The 21,012-nt window shown below is 43.8% G+C and overlaps 1 protein-coding gene across 31 annotated transcripts in view; it reads right to left on the minus strand.

Annotated features, from left to right (window-relative positions):
• The window catches only part of TCF7L2 (transcription factor 7 like 2), a 213,183-nt gene that overhangs the window by 111,212 nt on the left and 80,959 nt on the right, over positions 1–21,012 (minus strand). For all 31 annotated transcript variants that reach the window (XM_064373871.1, XM_064373857.1, XM_064373870.1 and 28 more), the window contains one exon: positions 14,236–14,337. In XM_064373871.1, coding sequence (XP_064229941.1) covers positions 14,236–14,337 — 102 coding nt within the window. The remainder of the gene's footprint in view (positions 1–14,235; positions 14,338–21,012) is intronic.

Genomic DNA, 21,012 nt, shown 5'->3' on the forward strand with positions numbered 1-21,012 from the left:
CTCCCAGCTGTGTGACCTTGAGTACATACATCATCTTGCCCCTAAGCCTCAGTTTCCTCATCTGCCAAATTGGGATAATAATAATAGCTCATTCATAAGGCCATTGTGAGGATTAAACCTGGCAACTTCATACATTTCTTAGAAAAGTGCCTGGAGCCAGTAAGGGCTCAGTAAACATCCAGTTTATCATGATCTTGTACTTCCTTCTCCATTTCTCAAGACATCAGTTCTCTAACTATCGAAATGAGGGTTTTGCATCACTAGACCTCTAAGTTTTCTTTGAACATGTGAATTCTGGGATTAAGTCTAAGATTAAAAGAAAAGTCCAGAACAGGGGAGCCAGCATGAGAGAGAACCAAAGCTCTGGTCTATCATTTGCAGACTTTGTAGTAACTGAGGCTCCAGAACAGTGCATGACAAAACGCTCCCAAAGTCCCATCCCTCAGCTTCTGTTCTGACCTCTGATATCACACGCCTGAGCCCAGCAGAATCCCGACAATGCACACCCTTGCTCCATATCCAGCAGGTTCTACTTCGCCAACTAAAAACTTCTGGAGGAAATTCACATAGGCATCCAGACACCAGAGCACTTAGCCAAGCCCAACCCTGCTGGCCTCTGTATGTGGTGCTGGCCACCCCTGTAGTCTCAGCCTGTTTCCGCCAAGCCGATGGCCCGCCCTCCCTCTCCTTGACAAATGTCCTCTCTACCCACTCACTTATTCCACACAAACGTCCAATACGCACTAGCTCACCGTATGCCCTTATTGCCTCTCAATGGGCTTTATTTTTCAAATTATGTTCTGAAATTAACCATGAGATTGTTGGCATGAGAGCTGTGCCTGTGCCCCACGCCAGGCTTGAACTCACAGTGTAGCAGATAAATTGGGATGAGGGCATCATGGGTTTGCACCAGAAAAATGAATCAGATAATTAAGTTCATTTGTACTTATTTAAAAAGAAGAGAGAACCCCTGTTCTTCCAAATTAAAAGTTTAGATAACATTGAAGTTATCACCCTCTTGGAAATATCTTGATTTCTGTATCATGCAACGTCTAACGGAAAAGTGGGAGGAAAAGAGAAACAGAGTTCACTGTTGAAAGTCCAGTTTTCATAACTCTCAGAAATATAGCGGGATCCACTATAATCATTCACAGGTAGAATGCACAGAAAGTAGGCTGAATCCGCACTTCACGCTTGGCCCATGTATCATGCCTTCAAGACACAGGGGTCAGGGAGACCAAGGAGACACCCCAGCCATGGGAAGAACAAAGTGAGATTCATTAAGCCAGTTGAGCCACAGTCCAGCTTCTCAGCCTACGTCCTTTGCCTTGGGTACGTCCCTCATTCTGGGTTCGGATGAAAAATGTTCCTCTCTCCCCTTGTTTCATTTGGAACAAGTTTTTAAATGGTGAGTCGGTAGGACCTTTGTTCACCAGGACATCTAAATGGACATTTGACAGGGCTGTGATAGATCCAGTAGGGGGCTCAATTTCTGACACTTTCCCAAAAGCTTGACTGCCTAAAACAGCAATGACAGCTGTGACACCTCTACAGCCCTCTTACTCTCTCCTCTTTCAGCCTTGGCAGAAATTAATCCATCAATGCATCCTTCCCTTGGAAGCCCTGACACATACGGCCTCAGAATCTCTCTCAACACACTGCTCCCAGCAGATGCACCCAGCCTGCCTTCCAGGTACAAACATGGCACTCAGCTCAGAGTCCTCCGATCAATGCTGTAGCCTTTCGGAGCTGCACAATCTTTTCACAGTTTCTATGTGTCTTGAAGGAAAATGTACAGAAGCTTCATCAAATAGTGAAGTTGTAACAGTCAGTCAAACACAAACAACTTGTATGCTGAGTTTGCCACCAATTTTCCATAATTTAAAAAATAATGGTTCTAGTAATACAAGTAAGTGGTAATAAGTAGAGACTGCACGAGACAAGTTAAAGTGACGCCTCCTTATTTATGTTATTACATTATTGTGACATTTTTCAGCTAAAAGGGCAGTATTTCATACTATTAATTATCTGCGGGTTCTTCAATTGTCCCAAGGAACAAAACTAAGAGAGCTTTAGGGAAAAGAGGCGTATGGAAAAGAAAACTCGAGATTCCAAAAATATGAAAATAAGAATTTCACAAAAATACCTAAAGTTCATTTTCAGAATTCCCCAGGACCACAGGAGAGAATCATGGAAACTCCTTTTTTTTCTCTCTTTTTTCAGATGGAGTTTCACTGTTGTTGCCCAGGCTGGAGTGCAATGGCGTGATCTTGGCTCACTGCAACTTCTGCCTCCTGGGTTTAAGCAATTCTCCTGCCTCAACCTCCTGAGTAGCTAGGACTATAGGGCATGCGCCACCATGCCCAGTTAACTTTTTGTATTTTTAGTAGAGACAGGGTTTCTCCATGTTGGTCAGGCTGGTCTCAAACTCCCAACCCGAGGTGATTCACACACCTCGGCCTCCCAAAGTGCTGAGATTCCAGGCATGAGCCCCCGCACCTGGCTGGAAACTCCTTTTTTCATACCAGCCTCTCTCTAGAAATCATTTGTGGGGGACAATTGTATATACTAAGTCTCCTTCGAACAGTCCTCAGACTAGCACAAACCAACACGTTCTTAAAGAAGGTAGGTGGGTTCTGCTCTCAGAGGGCTCTCTTTACGTAGCGATAGAATAATCAGTTCATGGTCTAGCATTTTTAATTCAAATACATTAAAAATCCAAAAGAAAAACATGTCATTTTAATTATAAACATAAAACTTGGCAAACTATTAGTTAGAACTCTTTTGGTTGTAAGGGACAGAAAACTATTTCTAACTTGATTCTTTACCAAATAGCCCAGGATTGGAACTGGCTACACAGAACTGCATGGTGTCATAAAGGCATTTCTGACAAACGAGGGTCCTCTATTGAGTCGGGACTCTGTGTGTGTATGTGCATGTGTGTGTGTGCGTGCGCGCGCGTGCGCACATGTATGAAGGAAGTTGCAAGGAGCCACAGATTTAGATCCTCTCTGTGTGGAAAAGACTCATACTAAATATCACGTCTGTCCCTTACCTAATCACATGTGCAACAGAACCAAGTGAAACATGGGAAGTGTAGTTCACCAAAATGAAGAGAGTGAGGGTGGAGTCAGGAAATGCTATTATCAGAAAGGAAAAAAAAAATGTGTAGTGACAGATGTCAGTTTCAGAGCCTTATTCCATTTTGAATGCTTGATTTCTTATGCTGGGAGTTTAGCACATAGGTGTTATTCTCAATACCTGAAAATAACTTCATAATTTAGGAAAAAAGCAGAGTCACGGCCAACTCAGTGCTTTCCCGAAGAGGGATGGGAAGGGGCTCAAGGAAGACTGTGGGAAAGACGTTTGGCCATCTTCTAGAAATGGAGATGGCCTCTCCCAGTCAAACTCACTTATTCAGCCTTTGACAATGTCTTGCCTTGGTCACTGTAACTCTGAGTCTCAGACATTCCTTCATTTATGAGCTTTGGCTGAAGGGGGCTACTACCTCTTTCCAGAAAAACAACTTTTTTTTCCTGAGTTCCAACTGAATCATCCCAAAAGTTTCACCAGAAGCCCTCTGCCCAGCCATGTTCCCCTTCAGTTACAAGACACTGTTTTTAGACTTTATTTTCTACCTCCACCCATCAAGGTTGGCGTCTCCTGTCAGTCTGAAAGGGCTGGGGGGAAATACTTCTCTTAGGATCTCATGTGTGTTCTTGAGTTGGGTCTAACTTTACGGGGAGAGTCAGAGGTATGGCTTAAAGACAGGTCTTGATAACACGCCCCGCTCTGGGACAATGGGATGGATCAGTCCCCAAGGCTGTGCTGCTCTCAGCTTCCCTTCCTTCTTCAGCCTTCTCAAATGCTTGCTGTTTTTTCACCCCAGCACCTGGGCAACACAGACAGTGTCCTGGTGAGAGAAACAAGCAGCTTGTGCCCTCAGAGCAGGATGGCAAGAGTAAAGCCTTTATCCCACTGCTTGGACATATGGTGACCCCATCTCATTCAAGCCTAGGTGATGCACTTGATCATGGTCCAGAATGCCCTGGCTATGCAGGCTCAGGCTAGAAAACGGATTGCTTCATACCATCCAGAGCTCTTCAGCAGCCTCACATTGCAGTCAGGCTGCAACTGGACAGCTGGCATGTGGCACAGGTGGGAAGCATCTGGGTCCCACTCAAGGTACAGCACTGAAAACATCGGCCACGCCCTGCTGGATGAGCCAGGGTCTGATGAATGGGGACTCACTCAGCCTACAGGTGCCCCTGTTGCCCCAGCCATCTCTCCTCCACCAACACAAAACTCTAAGCATGGCCAAAGCCTGGGCTTAATGACATTTAGGCTCTCCATTCTAAGCTCTTGGATCTCAAAGCCCCACCTTTCAGTCAAGTGGCAGGACAAATTATCTGTTCAGAGCCGCTTTGGGCCTCTTTCCAGAGATAAAATTTATCCTGACTTTCAGTATAGAGGTCTGTGATATGATCTGCCCAAGGCTTTCAAAGGCCCTCAAAGTGTGGGAATGAGCTGTGGAGACCAGAGATGGACGGTGGGCTGTTACGGGAGCAAGAAGAAACCAGCAAAGACACTCTGGTGACATCCAAGTGAGAGATGATGGCACTGGACTCCAGTGGTAATGGCAGAGGTGGTGATAAGCAGTGGACGCCCCACATGCTTTGAAGGTAGAGAGGACACACTCTGGGCCTGTGGGATGGGCTGACAGGTCGAATGTGGGGTGTGAAAAGAAAAGAGGAATTGATGATGCCATCCAAGGTTTGAGGCCTAAGCAATGGGTCGATGTTGCTGAGCTTTACTGAGATGTTGAACACAAGGATTAACAGGTTTGGAGTTGGGGAGAGAATGCACTAAAGACATGGATTCTGGGCATGCTAATTTCCTATTTGGCATTCAAATGGAGGCTGAACCTGGCACTCGGAAGAGGTGGTGGGGGCGGGGGGAGAATGAAGCAGAGACCTGGATAATTGTCAGAATATGGTCATTCTTGTCTGGAGACTCCTAGGCAGCTCAGCTAACCTGCTGGATTTACACATCCTTATGTGGAAACTGGACATAGCAACACACTTTCCAAGCCAGACCCCTCTGGGTCCCTTGCACCTTAGTTTCCGGTACACTCCAGGGGACTATTCTGAAATCCAGTTGTTTTCTCCTTCTATGATAATTAATGTAAAAAGATGAAAATCTGACCTGCAAACCATTAACAAAACAATCATGAAATGACTTCATACAGCCTACTACATCATTCTTAAAACACATCTATTGCTCATAATCAACAATCAAGTCCTAGATTTCCAAGTTGGGCTCTCTTAAAGAGCCAGTGGCCCCATCCCAGGATTCCTCAGAAACAGACGGTTTAAACCAAGATTGAGGAGAGATAGGAGCCCTCAGCCTGGCTTTCTGGAGCTTTTGTGCAACCACATTCCACACAAATGTGGCTGTGGCAATTAGGCATGCTCTACGGGGAGCTGGAATGTGTAAGGGTGGATTATCAAGTTACTGGCAAACCATGAAGTGTCATAACCCAAAATTACGTTTCCCCAAACCATGCTGCCCCATCAAGTAGAAGGTACACAGGTGTCCAAGCACTTGTGCTAACCAAGATGGTTCTGAACACTTTCAGGTTATGATGAGGTCACACTCATTCCAAATGAAATCAACTCCAGTCCCTAACCAAAGATTGGTTTTCTGCTTAATTAACAAAGCACCGTTGTGGCAGGAGAGAGCGCCACATGTGAAGAAATCAACCATGGGACTCCTTGGCTTCAAGAAACTTACAATCTGGTTGGAGAAGCACGCCCCATCCACAGAGTTAATCAGCGAGACAAGCAATGACAAGCAGGACAGGCTGAGTGCCAGATGAACAATTTTGTTTTATTTACTGGGAAGATAAACATAGTCAAAACCATGAGTGTAGCTCTAAGTAGACGCACGTTAATTTAAAACAGGCTCCCAAGCTTCGTAAACAGAGCAGGTGCCGAAACAAAAACAACTTTCCAAAGTAGGTCCCCATCTTGCTCGGGTGCTGGGAAGAGCTCTGCAGCGTGAGGAAGCCCTCCTCAAGGGAAGGCCTCCAAGTCCCCTGCAGAGTCAAGATCCTGCCCTAAAGAAACTCACTCACTTCGCATACCCCCGTGCTTCCCTAAACCTATTTCAGGAGAGGACTGTATTTTCCAGTAACCTCGTTAACATTCAGCGAAACAAATGTCAGGAAACACTAGCCCCAAGCTGAGCTGCCAGAGACTCTTCCCCCAAGCACAACAGGCCCCAGCTTGAGAAATGGTCAAGAGCTGATTTGAGAGGCTGCCAGCCCTCCCCACATTCATTGTGGGCCGACCTTAATCACAGGAACCAACAGCATCTTTGACAAGTGGGTGCATTTTCCCAGAAACATAATTCAGGGTCATAATCCTGACCAAGCTCACACATAGCATTGAATAAATAATACCTTTGCCCAATAATACGCCATTAAAACAAAGATAATAGAACTAAAAAACTCTGCAAAAAATTTAAGGTTGTAAGAGTATACTCAAGACCTCTACAATAGTCCTAAATGAACTGACTATATTCAGGGGCTAAGGGGCACCTAAAACATATAAAAGTTATGCTGCGAGTTATCTAAAGTAAACACGCACCACCATTCCACAAAATGGAAGTACATCAGCTGACCTTGAAACCTACCAATCATTTAAGAAATGATGGTTCTGTTTCCCTGTTTTGAAGGTGGAGGACTTGGGGAGGCTGACTCGGATGGGCTGGGTCTCTGTTCTAGGGTAGGGTGGAGTTAAGGGTATGTCTCTCTCCAAGGAAGCCTGAAATTTTTTTGTTGTTAAATTCCCCAGAGACATTAAAATTATTCCAACCATAACTCTCTTACATACTGCTGCTAGTTACAAACGCTGAGAACTTTCAGGAAAATAATTTGTGGCTACGGATCAAGAAATGTTTCAACACTTTGTTCTTTTCCACCTTTTGTCCTAGGGGTCTACTCCCAAGAAAACAATAAAAAGGGAGGCGGGGGAGGGAGGGAGGGGACAAAGATGGTCATCACAGGATCATTCACAGTAGCAGAAACAAAAGGGGACAATCTGAAGGCTCAACAATATGGCATTGATTCAGTAAATTGGGGTTTAATCATATTATGGACTGTTAGGTGGTCATTAAAAATCCTTAAGCATTTTAATGACATGGGGAAGTGCTTATTAACTACAGCAATTTTCTTTTTAAATAAACAGAAGGTTGGAAATAGCACTATGAGCTCAAGTATGTTAAAAACAAATATAAATATTCATACATTCAGAGGAAAAAAGTAATGTAATCTCCAAATGGTGAGATTATGGGCTATTTTCCAAACTGTCTACAATGAGCATCAAGTTTACGAATGAAGAAAAGCTACGTTTAAAAATAAATTTCACTTACTTTGGAGGTAGAACTTTTAAATACAAAATTAGCGATTCCCATCCATAAGTAGTCTAAGATACCAGTCACTGATGATTTGAATTACAACCAATAATCATTTTGAAGAGAAGACGTGGAGTTGTGGGGAGTATAATAGCTACCTTCAAATTTTCAAGACATGCAACTTGAAACATAAGCAGAATTAAACAGCAAAATATGAATCAAGGAAGTGAGCATTTCCAGGAGAGAGACTGCAGCTCCCTAGAAAGACAGAACTCTCTTAGGAGTTCATATTGTACCAAAAAGAAATGGTCTACAATTAGGAGATGGAGCCCTTGTCTCTGGAAGTGTCCAAGAACATCAGGGGAAACAGCTACCAAACGGGGCTGAAAAAAGGGGAGGGCAGTTGCTGAAATGGCATGCAATTTTAAGGTCCTGAAAATTTTTGTGATTCCAGTAGGAACGGGCTACAACTGAGGTCCCACAATCCTTCTTGATGGGATATTTTCTATTGCCAGGCTGTCACCTGCCACACCATGAACCCAAACCTCAGGAATTTCAGAACTCTTCACCAGAGGACAGAGTTCCTGAAAGGAGAGAAGGAAGCTTTGGACATCTGACCATAGACTCTATCACGGCCCCGTGTACCCTTTGGAATTTACACCACTCACTCCCTTCAAAGCACCACAGATCCCATCTATCACTTCTTCCCCACCAAAAGATAACCTGATTGCCTGGTTCTTCCTATTAGGTACTCCTAGTTCTCCTGATAAAAGAATGTTCTGGCAGTGCCCAAAGGCTTGCTTTATGTGCTTAGACAACACAGACACCCTGACCACAGCCCTGACTGCGAAATGGGAAAGTCCTGACTCAGTGGCTGCTAGGAAACACAAGTCAACTCTTTTAGAAAGTCTGGCTGAGTCATAGATAAATGAATAAAGTAAATAAAAACAAGAAAGTATATATGTGGTAGAGAAAGTGGAGATAGTACAAAAGCAAAAGATTTTAGATACTCAGTGCAGGGTCGCATCCCATATCCCCCAAATGTCCTCCCTGCGGAAAATACGCTGACCCTCCCCACCATGTGACAACGAGCTCTTTGCAGCAGTCACAACATGACACCCAGAAGCGCAGTCTCCGGCCTCCCTGATGCATGTCCCACTCTATAGTGAAGCCAGCAGGCCTCCTCCAGCCATGCCCACCACTCTCAGGTGGGGCTGGGGTTCCCAGGGCTCCCGGCTGCTCCTGGCACACCACACGCATTGTGCTCTAAGCGCCCACCTAATTGTCTCTTTCTCAGCTTCTGTGTGGTGGTTGAGAGGATGGTGTGCTCTGGAGCCAGGCCGTCTTGTTTCACATCCTGACTCCCACGACTGGGCAAATCCCCACCTCCCTGGGCCCAGTTCCTTCTCTCTAGAACAGGGGTAACACAGCCTCTAAAGCAACTGGAACAAGCCTCACGTAGGAAGCGCTACAGTCTTTGTTGCCGTTATCATTCATCACTGACTCTACTCCCTCGATGTCTAGAATGGCTTTTTCCCACACTAAATATTTGCAGAAACAATGAATCAATCAATCAATGGCAAATACACCCTCTCCAAAAAGACAACACTTGCGCCGCTAACCTGCTCCTCCTCCAATATTCCCCATTCAGCGAATGGCATCTCCATCTACCTACCTTTGACTCTCCTTTCGCCCTCAGTGCCAATAACTAACCTATCAGCAAGTTCCGCTGATGTTTCCTCCATATCTGTCTACTTTCACCATCCCCACTACCAGCAGCTTAACGGAGGCTCCTATGGAAACAGCCAAACTGCTCAAATGACTCCATAATGCCAGATCCTCACCATATCCTGCACCCCAAGTCACTCTCACAGAGCCCTGTGCAACCCCAAGCCTCCCCCGAAGCCAAGCACTTTTCCCTTGAGGACTTTCATACATGTGTTTCCTTCTGCCCACTCCCCATCCCTTCTCTTATCCCTTCACCAGGCCAACTCCAATCAAGCCTTCAGATCTCACTTTTAATGCAATTTCCTCCTGGAGCCGCCCAGGCCTGTAATTCCTGCCAACTTTTTGGTCGAAATCAGGTCCCCCTGGTCATACCCTCATGGGCCCTCTACTCTTTGAGGGCACCTGGCAGAGGCCCTCCCACAGAGGTAAGGGCCACTGTGGCTTTTCTGGTGCTCGGCAGGCAGCACAGAGCCCCCCAGCACATGCCATGTCTCAGCAAGCATCCGCAATCCAGGTCAAACACCCCATCGAAACAGCACATGTGTTTCATAACCAAGAAGGTGCTTCTCTGGGTCATGTTTTAAAAAATTATAAGTTTCCCTGAACTCTTCAGAAACAAAAAGCAAAGGTTCAGCATGCCCTCTGAGCTTCCTTGAAAATGCACAGGGTAGACGGCAGAGACTTTCTCTGAAGTTCTACACATTGTGCATTATTTCATAAGAGTTTTCCACTCTCTTGCAGCATTTAAGCGGTAACAACAAGAAAAGTACACCACCAGAGTCTGGCAGGCTTGGTTTCTCGGGATTCAGCCTGCTTTCTTATCCCACACCTCCATGCTCATTACACAACAAAACACACAAGACCAAGAAGCACTAGAAATCCACCCCAAGGTAAAACTCCACATCGACTTCAAAAGGAAACCCCCAAGATAAAATTGTAGGAACTTTTGAAGCCTTTTGCCGTTTTGTAAGATACATACTATACCAAAATACCACCATTTTGGGTACAGAATCTTTTTTTGCTGGATACAAAGGAAGCTAAACGAAAGTCTTTGTATAGCAAAGACACCGGAGGTGGTATCCAGGGAGCGGCTCCTAACCCCACAGCTTACCAGCCAAGATTGACTCAAACTCTGCCACTCAGCACAACTTAGCTGCTTGGCACTCATTTTTTAAGAGGAAAAAGGAGCAAAAAGAATTTAAAATATAAATTTCAAAACTCCACCAAGAAAGGGAAAAAAAGCTTAGTTACGTGAATGCAAAAATAGGACTGGGGAGGCTGGCGGGTGGGTGTCCTGGAACTTGTGGCTAGTGTCTCTGAGTTGTTAAGAAGTCAATGAATTTGTGAGGGGTGTGGGGAGGGCAGAAGGGAGAGGGAAGGCGGGAAAAGGAAGGTTACACAACACTGATGTCTTGTGTAAACTCCCAGTTCTTGGCCAGCCAATGAAGACATCGTCCCTGTTGGAATCGATTTCCTCTCTCCTCTGAACACATATTAGGAATCACTGGATTATAACAAACACGATGCTGTATCAGCTACAGGAGCTAAGATTTATGGGGTTTACTCTTAGTTTAAATATCATTTGATAAGTTGTACTCCACTTGTTAAGAACATTTATTCTACACATTAATTTTTTTCTAATGTGGTAACCCACATACCACATGAAAATAATCCAATCAGATTAAAATATTCCAAAGAAATGCTCTCAATTCCCATGTCAAGATTCTGCCCCAAATGGGTACTGGAAAAAGTTATTCTTCTTAGCAATCTGTGAAAGTTGTAGTTTCGAATGATTAATAATAAACACTGAATACATCTCTATTTTCCAAGTCAGACATTAGAAATAATTATGAAATAGCTTAGCCCAAAAGTTACAACAATTCCAAATTTCGGAGAAATTAGGAAGCAATCCTTAGACAATTATTTTGAAACATATCTGATGAAACACTGCAATGTGACAATGTGTTACTTAAAAGAATGAAAACAAAGTGTGAGCAAGAACCCCAAGTGTCTGGAGAAAAGTTAGCCCTTCATCAGTGACTCTAAACATGAACCAGACCCTCTGGCCAATGCTGAACTGTACAAAGGCAAATGATGTATCAGCCACAATTCAGAATGCGCCCTTTACAAACACAGACACACCGTACCAGCCAAGGTACAGCTGGTTTTGTTTGGCACACTGCCTTACGTTCAGCAAAAATGTGATCATAAATTTGTAGTCTTGGCCGGGCGCGGTGGCTCATGCCTGTAATCCCAGCACTTTGGGAGGCAGAGGCAGACAGATCACGAGGTCAAGTGATCAAGACCATCCTGGCCAACATGGTGAAACCCCGTCTCTACTAAAAAATACAAAAAAATTAGCTGGGCGTGGTGGCGCATGCCTGTAATCCCAGCTACTTGGGAGGCTAAGGCGGAGAATCACTTGAGCCCAGGAGGTAGAGGTTGCAGTGAGCCAAAATCGTACCACTGCTCTCCAGCCTGGCAGCAGAGCGAGACTCCATCTCAAAAAGTAAATAAATAAATTTGTAGTCTCAAAGTGTATGCATCCTCAATCCCTAAAACTATAGGTAACCAGGTGGATGAAGAGGTCAACAACTCAAGACCTTTCTTCCACTCTGCTTTCCTATCTCCCTCAACTAAGTCCTCCTCCCCAGAAATCCTCCTTCTCACCCCTAGAGTCAGGTGAAGATTGCAGAAATGCACCATCACAGGGCTGACTTATAGAACCAAAGTCACCATTCATGACAAGCATTCAAGTATTTCACAAATGTGACCACATTTGTCCTTTTGTCCAGGTTCATGGCTTTTCTCTTTCCCCAGCTCCCAGAGCCCATCTTCCTCCACCAGCCCATCCCCTCTAGGCAATGGCCATTCCCAGGTCCCCCTGAGCACAGCAGAAAGCACAAAAGATTGTATGATAGTTGCCAGCTGTGGCTGCTTTGGACAAAGGTCTCCATCTACAAGATGGTGTGCATGCCCAGGGTAGCTGCTATGGTCAACACGCCTGCTAAGAAACAGTACAGAAAAAAGGGGTCTAAGCCCCTCGCTGCACCCATGGCCAAAATCCACACAGGCTCTGGAAGGAATATTTTACCATCTCCCCAGAGCATTAATTTCTGCATAGGCAAATGAGATGCGACTGTTCTTGTGGGATTTGGGGTGGCAGATCATTGCTCTATGCACATGGACAAACCCCAACTCTTGTACGGGGGTGATGCTCCCCGGCATGGGACCCACAGATCCTACACCACAGCCACAGGGCAGCACCCACTCTGAACCACTGCCATGATTCACATCTTCTCTCCTCACTCAGAGAGAGAAAACAACGAAGAGATTTTAAAGATAAGGTCCTTTCTCTGTAGCTAAGAAATAAATGTGGGAAATTCCCATAAACCATTGCCAAAAGCAGCAAAATACATTTCAAAGCCTAAACCCAAGCTGGGAAATTCAGGGAGGCAGGAAAAGTTAAACAGTCTTCTTCACTTTACTCTCTAGGTGTCTAGAACTGTCACACTTCTTTAAAAATCTGTATGTTTGTTAAGATTTTTTTTTTAAACGGGGCATTCACTTTTAGAGAAACCTGCATCAGAACCCCTAACCAGCAACTCCTTTACACTTATGAACTGTCTCTGACCATGACCCAATTTACAGAACCAGGCACAGCAAGTTAATTTCACCTCCCATAGGAGAGAATACACAACAAGGCTCTAGAAAGGGAGCAGAGAACCGGATCCAGGCATTGCTCTGTCCGCTGACGCAGCGTGTGACATTGGGCAATTCACTTAAGGCATCTCTGGGCCTCAGTTTCCTTTTCTGAGGGCAGGTTGGGCCTATATGATCTAAGGTTACTTCCAGCCCTGAAATCTTGACCTGATAGGAGCAGACGTAATTATGAGCATCCATTTTATTGTGGAGTTGGAGGAAAGGGGAAGCTTCTAGCAAATGTCAACCTTCTTTCTGCGTGCCTCATTTATACCAGAGAAGAGAAGACATGGTCACAAATGATGACTCAAAATGTAGTTTTACAGAAATAAGTTATTCTGTGATATATGCACACACATATGACAGAGGTATAACTCATTAAATAACATGCTCAATTACAGCAAGCTCCAAAATAAGGAGGCAGTTAGCCCAAAATGATAGAATGCATCTTAAGATTTTTCTACTTAAGAAAATTGTTTTACAATTTTTAGAAATTACAATATAGAGGCAAAATGTATTTATGAATAACATTTTGTAATACTTAAATGAAAAATACATGATTGATTCATGCTTTGCATAATTCTAACTGTCATGGATTCATTATAAAAATGTCTTCCATTAATTATTTCAAAAGTAGGAAGTCCAGCTCATGTTATAAATATGTAGAAGGGAATCTTCAAATAAGGCTGAGCTATCTTCTCAAGGTTAATTTATAAATTCCACCCTTAGAGCCTACAAAACCCTAAGAAAATACATTAAAAATATATATGTAGACACACACTTGTAGTCTCACTACTAAAAACAAATGCTTTCTATCTCAAACTCACATACCTTCAAAGCCGTGGATGTGTAGATTAAATTCCATTTTAGCCTTTCTAAGTTCATTTCTACTCTAGGTCTACAATCAGCCAGCCCAGATTAAATTTTTCTAATGTTAGTGTAGAAATTTACCAACAAATATTAAGATAAATTGGGGGAGGGGATAACAGGCAAGTTTCAAATCCAGGACTCCCCTTTTGAGTTTTTTAATTCCCTCTTCTTCACCTCACCTCCCCTGAATGTATTTTTATAACTGCTCTGACATCACTTCCAGTCTCTTCCAGACCATGGTGATCGTGTCCTATGAACTAGAGCCCACGAGGCTAGATTCTAACCAAATACATGGAAAGGAGTGGAGGAAAAGTTTGTAAAATTTCCAGGTAGGTTACAATCATTAAGGTCCAATAGCAGAAAATGAATACCTTACAAACTATATCCAAAAATATTTCCAAAGAAAATTTGTTTAAAGAAAGAAAAAAGATGACAAACCTGTTATCATCAAAAAAGCATTTTCTTTCTCACCGCCGCCCTCACCAATAAAGGAAGCCATCATCTCGGGAGGTTACTTACGACGATGTGTGCCGGCGATGGGGAGCGGGCATCCTTGAGGGCTTGTCTGCTCTGGAGGCTCCCTGCCTGGACATCAAGCAGTGGCCATTTCATTTGGAGATACTGGCGGGAGGAAACAAAAGTGAAATGGAAAACAATGAATTCAGAAAGTCAATGCAAAACAACTAGCCGAAAAAATAATTGCAGCATGGGTCAGAAACTGAAAAACTTACAAGCATGCAAATAACCATTAAAAAAAAAAGCATGCAATACCAACAAGTTCTTCCTTAGAGTTCAAGTTTAATAGGTACACATACAGAACATGAATGTTACTAGCAACTGTGTTTTTGGTCTTTGCATTCAAACTATAGGGTAGAATCAGAAAAAATGATTTCATTACCACTATCTTAATTTGGTGGGGGTAGAGGGAAGTGGGAGAGGTAGGGAGGGAGAGAAAAGAATATAGAGCTATTCCAAAGAAAGAAAGAAAGTAAAACACAAATCTCAAGCCGGAAGTGTCCTGGCAAACCATCAATTCCAAATCTGCTCCTTCTCAACCTCCGTTTTTCAAATGCCATCATCCTTCACCTTAAAGGAAGTCAAGTACATATGAGCAGCTTTCCTTTAGGTAGCAAAAGCTATTTGAGTAAGGCGAGCATGCAGTTCCTCATATGATCCAACAGTTTACTCAACAAATATTACTTCTTGGTAAAGGATGCACAGTGCCAGACACAATGTATACACCCATCTCAAAAGACCAGAGGAATTCTTTAGCATGCATATGTTAACCATACAGATAAAAATAAAGGTGTAAGTCAATTCTGTCTGTCCTCACCTTCCTCCAAGCTAGAAAATGAATACATGGCCCAAGGGAGCTACTTCTGTCAAAAGCGATCCTTTAGCTTTCAGTGAGATTTGAACAATCAGTTGACTCAACTTCTCATTTTGCAGACAAGGTAAAATGAGGTGAGGGGCCTGTCCAGTCACGGCGGGACTCAGCCCATGTATAAGAAACTCTTAGGCATTTAACTTCTGTTGATAACATTACGACAGTCTCACTCAGGAAACCAAACAGAACTTAGACACAAGGCTTAGAAGCACATCGAGACAACCTTTATGTTTCCCAAGGCCACTTCACTAATCCATCAGTGAATGAATGCTCGGAGTGGGTATAAGGAGACACCTTGGTCATTTCAGAGACCTCCCAAGCAAAATAAATGGCTGGTTTTAATATTAATTCTATACAAAACTTTACTCAAGGAACACTGAGTACTACTCGCTTTGTGTACAGGCTTGTGACAAGCATTAGGAGATACAAAGATGTCTGCTCTCAAGGAACTTATGCCAGCATGAGGAGCCTTACAGACACAGGTACATCAAGACCAAAGATGATGACACTGTGACAGAGACTCAGGGACTCAGGAAATGCCAAGAAAGGTGACAGAATTTCTGGGACAAGGGACTGTGGAAGGCTGCAGAGTTGCGTCTTGGTCAGAATGATTTCAACAGAAAGAAAAAATACAGGAAAGGGCAATACAGAAAGAAGGGTCTGGACAAATCCCACAAGAGACGGAAGTGCGAAAGCCATCCACAAGCCAGCCTACGAGTTCCTCAAAGATACGACTGCTCAGCAAATTAAAACCAAATTTGGTTATACCTAAAGCTGGAAGAGCACTGCCCAAGAACTACCTGCTGAAGTGCACAGTCGATTTTCCCATGACGTCAAGCATCTAGACAAGGTGGGTACGTCTGCTACAAATTCAGAGCTTTCACCTAGAGGCCTTCCCTGGTGAGCAACCTGGTTACTAGTCTGGTCGTGTCTGTAACTCGCCACAAGGCTCTGTATCAAATCCCCTTGCTTCGGTGATCTCTGGTTTTTCATCTGGATACGAGGGAGTGGTCCTGTCTGTGACAGGGTCTTAGGTAGGGAGTCTGCCCCAAACACTGAAAGACTTCTAGGACTCCAAGCCCCCAGACAGTAAATACCAACAGGAATGCCCTGGGTCATCCTTACCATCACACCACTTCCAAATACCTTCTTTGGGAGCAGTATCATCTCAAGTTGAAAAACGCTAAAGTAAGTATTTCCAGAGTCTCCATCTGTAACCCAAGCCAGAGGGCTCTGGGAATCTAGGCTGCCCTGTCTCGCCCTGACTTCTTCCCATTCTCACTTACCACATAACAATATGAGCTGCATTGGTCAAAACCACTCAATAGAGTCATTTCCTTGAGGCCAACCAAAATGGACACCCACCAACCCTCACCTCTCCATCTCATAAAAACCCGTGAACAAAACTGCCAAGTGGAGTCGACACCCATCTACACCCCATGCTCTCCCCCAGTGGGGAGAGCTAGATTGGTGGACAAGTTTCCCATCTTTGGCCACCTGCAAAACAGATTTGATTACATCCAAATACCAGCTCCGAAGAATTGGGAAACTTAGGCTTTGTTTAAGGTAACAGACCTGCCCTGAGGACCCACCCATGAACTGTCCTGCCCATAATGCAGTATTAACATGGAGACTTATCATTCTTACTTTACATAAAAGCTTCATTGTATGCCACATCCAATCTCCATAGGCTACCTGCACCACATATTTTTATGAGCCTACATTTCAGCGCTCCAAGCCTACAATACACATAGTTTTCAATTATGTTAGGGCAGCCCAGGATCACTGCCTATATAACATTACTGTTGGAGGAAATGAGACTCGGCCCCACTGCCCAGAGAGAGCTAACCAAATCCAGATGGTGCAGGAAGACGGCCCCAGTCCTGCTGACTTGCAGGGACTCCGCAGCGACAGCCCCAAACTCTCCTTCCCAGTGCAACTTGATGCCACAGAACCGCTGGGTACACACAAAAATCCAAGCCCGTTCCTTGAATCTTAACTGGCATTCAGGCTGATGAAGTGCCTTTTGGGGAAATAAGCATTATGTCAGGATTTTCTAAAGGAAGCTATTAACCTTCTCCAAAAGTGATGGGTTTCCCAGGTTCCTTCATCTTCTACAATTGGTCCTTATTAATAAGGAAAATAAATAAATAAAGGGAAGAAAAAGGAAATTAGGTGCTATTACAGCCTAGAGGAAAATCTTTTCCTTCCTGGAGACATTAAGCAGCAGGAAATTCTATTCTGTTGGGTCCTAAAGGAAGACCTGAAGGAGGGGGCATCTCAGATTTACAGAAGGGCTGGAACCCTGTGTCACGTTTTCCCAACCATTTGACTTGGTTTTATATCCTTTTGGGGAAGAGGAAAAAAAAGTTCCCCCCATCCCACTATAAAACAACAGTGGGCTCCAGCTCTTTTCCTCTTAGGCTGTTCAACGTGGAAATTATGAATTGCCTACAAAAACATTCAACTTTTCAACAAACTGCAATCAAATAGGGCTATGGGAATTCCTACATTGAAAACTGTTGGAAGGGAGTCTGCTCAACTTTCATTTAAAAAAAAAAAAGAAAGAAAGAAGGCCATCTTGGCTTAAGTATTTCATCCTTTGTTGAATAACAACGTTCTGATCATGGCCCATTAGGGTTTTTCCCCAAATCGTATTTTGTGATATGTCTCAGGGAGCTTAAGTTAAGCTTTGGACCTGTGAGCAAATCTTGAAATACATACAACACCAATGGAATCAAAGCAGTTGAAAAGAGTGTTAAATTGCCAGCAAAAAGAAAAAGGCAAGCATCTCTAATTTTTTTTCTCCTCTTCCACGTCCCTCAACGAAAACAGGGAGAAAAGACAAATGAGGAGAGGTTCCTTTGGGAAATAGTTTTAGCAGAAGTCAGCATCTATTCAAGCCAGACTGATGGAACCTGATCCCATGGAGGTGACTTCATTTTTGAGAATCTACCATCAGCAGCAAGAATGTCGAGGATGGGCTGCCCTGAGAACCTGCCTCCTTACAGTTGCTACTGAGGGCTCTGTATAAATTTATTTTCTAAACAAGCATAAAAACTTAAAGGACAAATGATAATGATGATGGATGGTGATGATGATGATGATGATGATGATGATATGGCAACAAAGTTGCCAGGAAACCTCACATCCTTGATAAAACACCATTGTGGCTTCCAGTATTTCCTTTCAATGACTCTGCTCCACAGATGGACAGGCAAGTGGAATTTATCCCTTTATTTGTTCAGGGCAGGACTGGCAAACTTTTTCTATAAAGCAGCAAACAGCAAGTATCTTAAGCTCTGAGGCCCATACGATCTCTGTCATAACTACTCGACTCAGCCATTGTAATTGGAAAGCAGCCACAGGCAATGAGTATATGTCTTGTATCATGGCTGTGCTCCAATAAAACCTTATTTATAGATACTGAAATGTGAATTTCACATCATTTTCCTGAGTCAGAAAATATTATTCCACTCTTGATGTTTATCAACCATTTAAAAATAAAAGTGCTGGGTGCGGTGGCTTAGGCCTATAGTCCCAACACTTTGGAAGGCCAAGGCCAGAGGATTGCTTGAGGCCAGGAGTTCCAGACCAGCCTGGGCAACAACAGCAAGACTCTACAAAAATAAAAAAGGTTAGCTGGGCATGATAGTACATGCCTGCAGCACAGGCCTGTAGGTCCCAGCTACTCAGGAGGCTGCAGCAGGAGAATTGCTTGAGCCCAGGAGTTTGAGGCTGCAGTGAGCCATGATTGTACCACTGCACTCCAGCCTGGGTAACAAAATGAGACCCAGGATAAAAAAATATTAGTAATAATGATAATAAAAGTCATTCTTATCTCACTGACCAGACAAAAACAGGTGGCAGGCCAAATTTGGTCTATGGGCCATAGTTTGTCATGTCTGGTTAGGGAATAAACGTGTAGAGACCTCCTCATGTCAGATAGGGTGTCTTTCCTCGCCGGGCCTTCAGTCCCAACAGCCACACGCAGGCAAGTAGGAAAGCATGTCTGGTGGCCCAAAAGCAACGTTTCGGATTGACTCAAGTTGGGAGGGAAAAGCTTGGAAAAAAAATTGAACCCTTTAGCTGAGGCCTCCGTCACAAGGTCTAACCACGAGACCACAATCTCACCAAAATAACTAAACCCTCCTTTCCAAAATGGAAGTTTTAAAAATCCCTGAGCAGTTCTGACTGGAAAACGTTCAGCGCGAGACCCTGTCTCAAAAAAAAAGAAGGAAAGAATGAGAGAAAGAGGAAAGGAGGGAAAGGAGACAAGGAAGGGAGGGAGGAAGGGAAAAAAAGAAAAGAAACTAATTATTATTATTTCTTTTTATTTTTGAGACAGAGTCTCACTCTGTTGCCCAGGCTGGAGTGCAGTGACACGATTTCAGCTCACTGCAACCTCCGCCTCCTAGGTTCAAGTGATTCTCCTGCCTCAGCCTTCTGAGTAGCTGGGATTACAGGCACGTGCCACCACACCTGGCTAATTTTTGTATTTTTGGTACAGATAGAGTTTCACCATGTTGGTCAGGCTGGTCTCAAATTCCTGACCTCAGACGATCCTCCCGCCTCAGCCTCCCGAAGTGCTGGGATTATAGGTGGGAGCTACCGGGTCTGGCCAAGAAACCGAATTAATTGGATACTATCCTCATGATGGCTTTCCACTGTTAAATCTTCCTAATCCTCTAGTGCCAAAGTTGTACTCCTGGTTTTTATAAAATACGAAGTCAATACTCTGCTTATGCATCCAAAGCCAAGGAGACAGCCAGGCACGGCCCATCATGTCCGAAGTCACTAAGCCTCCCCCGCATCAAGGTGGCTGCTCCTAACCTCCCAGTGCAGCGTTGCCACAGGCCGTTCATTCTGACCCCCTACAAATATGCAACAAGAAAGACTGCACCACGATTACAACTCTCATATCATTCCACTTTACAAAAGAAAAGATGACCAGAAGCCACTCACCATAAAAAGGGAAATATCAGAAAAATGTGCAAAGTAAGAAAATAGGAAGTACAAGTATCCAACCCAACAGCAGACACTTATTTCTTCAGGAACTCATATTGTGACACACACCTAATAGACACACACACGTCTGTTAAAGAACAGGCCTGATTGTCTCTTTCTAAACCCACTTCGTTTCTCAGAAATGGAAGACGGAAAATTCAGCTCATCTTCTATAAACAAGTAACTCTGCCTGGGCGTCAGGGAATCCCAGTTTACCCAGAATGGTTAAAATATAAGAAGTTGTGATTAATATTCTGCCCTACCCTCTGAATCATACAGGTACCAAAGTTTTCCAGAATTTAGCATCGATCAAACATTACCTAACATGGAAACTGTGTGAAACTATTTCAGAATTCCCTTCAGAATTTTAAGGGGCATCATTACAAAGTCTGTTTAACCAGTTTTTCTGCAGATGCCTAAGGTGTAGGAGATTAGGTTTCTTTGTTCTAGGTAAAAATATACTCCAGGAATTGCAGCTTTTGAAAAAGATCTAAGAGCCTAAAACAGAGGTTCTACTTGCCTATAAAGCATGATTGTATAGAGAAAGAAACTCAGAAATGTGTGATTTCTGTTGTTTAGCATAAATAAATATGTACCATAGTTACCTAAGAAAAGAAAACCAAAGATCTCGGAAGGTTGGGTAGATAGACTCTGTACTTGGAGAAAGAATAAAGCCATAGAAAAATTTCAAGCCAGGCCTGCTGGCTCATGTCAGTAATCCCAGCAGTTTGGAAGGCTGAGGCAGGAAGACTGCTTGAGCCCAGGAGTTCAAGACCAGCCTAGGTAACATAGCAAGAGCCCATCTGTACCAAAAAAAAAAAAAAAATTAGCTGGACATGGTGGTGTGTGCCTATAGTCCCAGCTACTTGGGAGGCTGAGGTGGGAGGATTACTTGAGTCCAG

This window comes from Aotus nancymaae, unplaced genomic scaffold, assembly GCF_030222135.1.
Source record: "Aotus nancymaae isolate 86718 unplaced genomic scaffold, 86718_ANA_hifiasm-v0.15.2.pri h1tg000010l, whole genome shotgun sequence".
Classification (NCBI taxonomy): Eukaryota; Metazoa; Chordata; class Mammalia; order Primates; family Aotidae; genus Aotus; species Aotus nancymaae.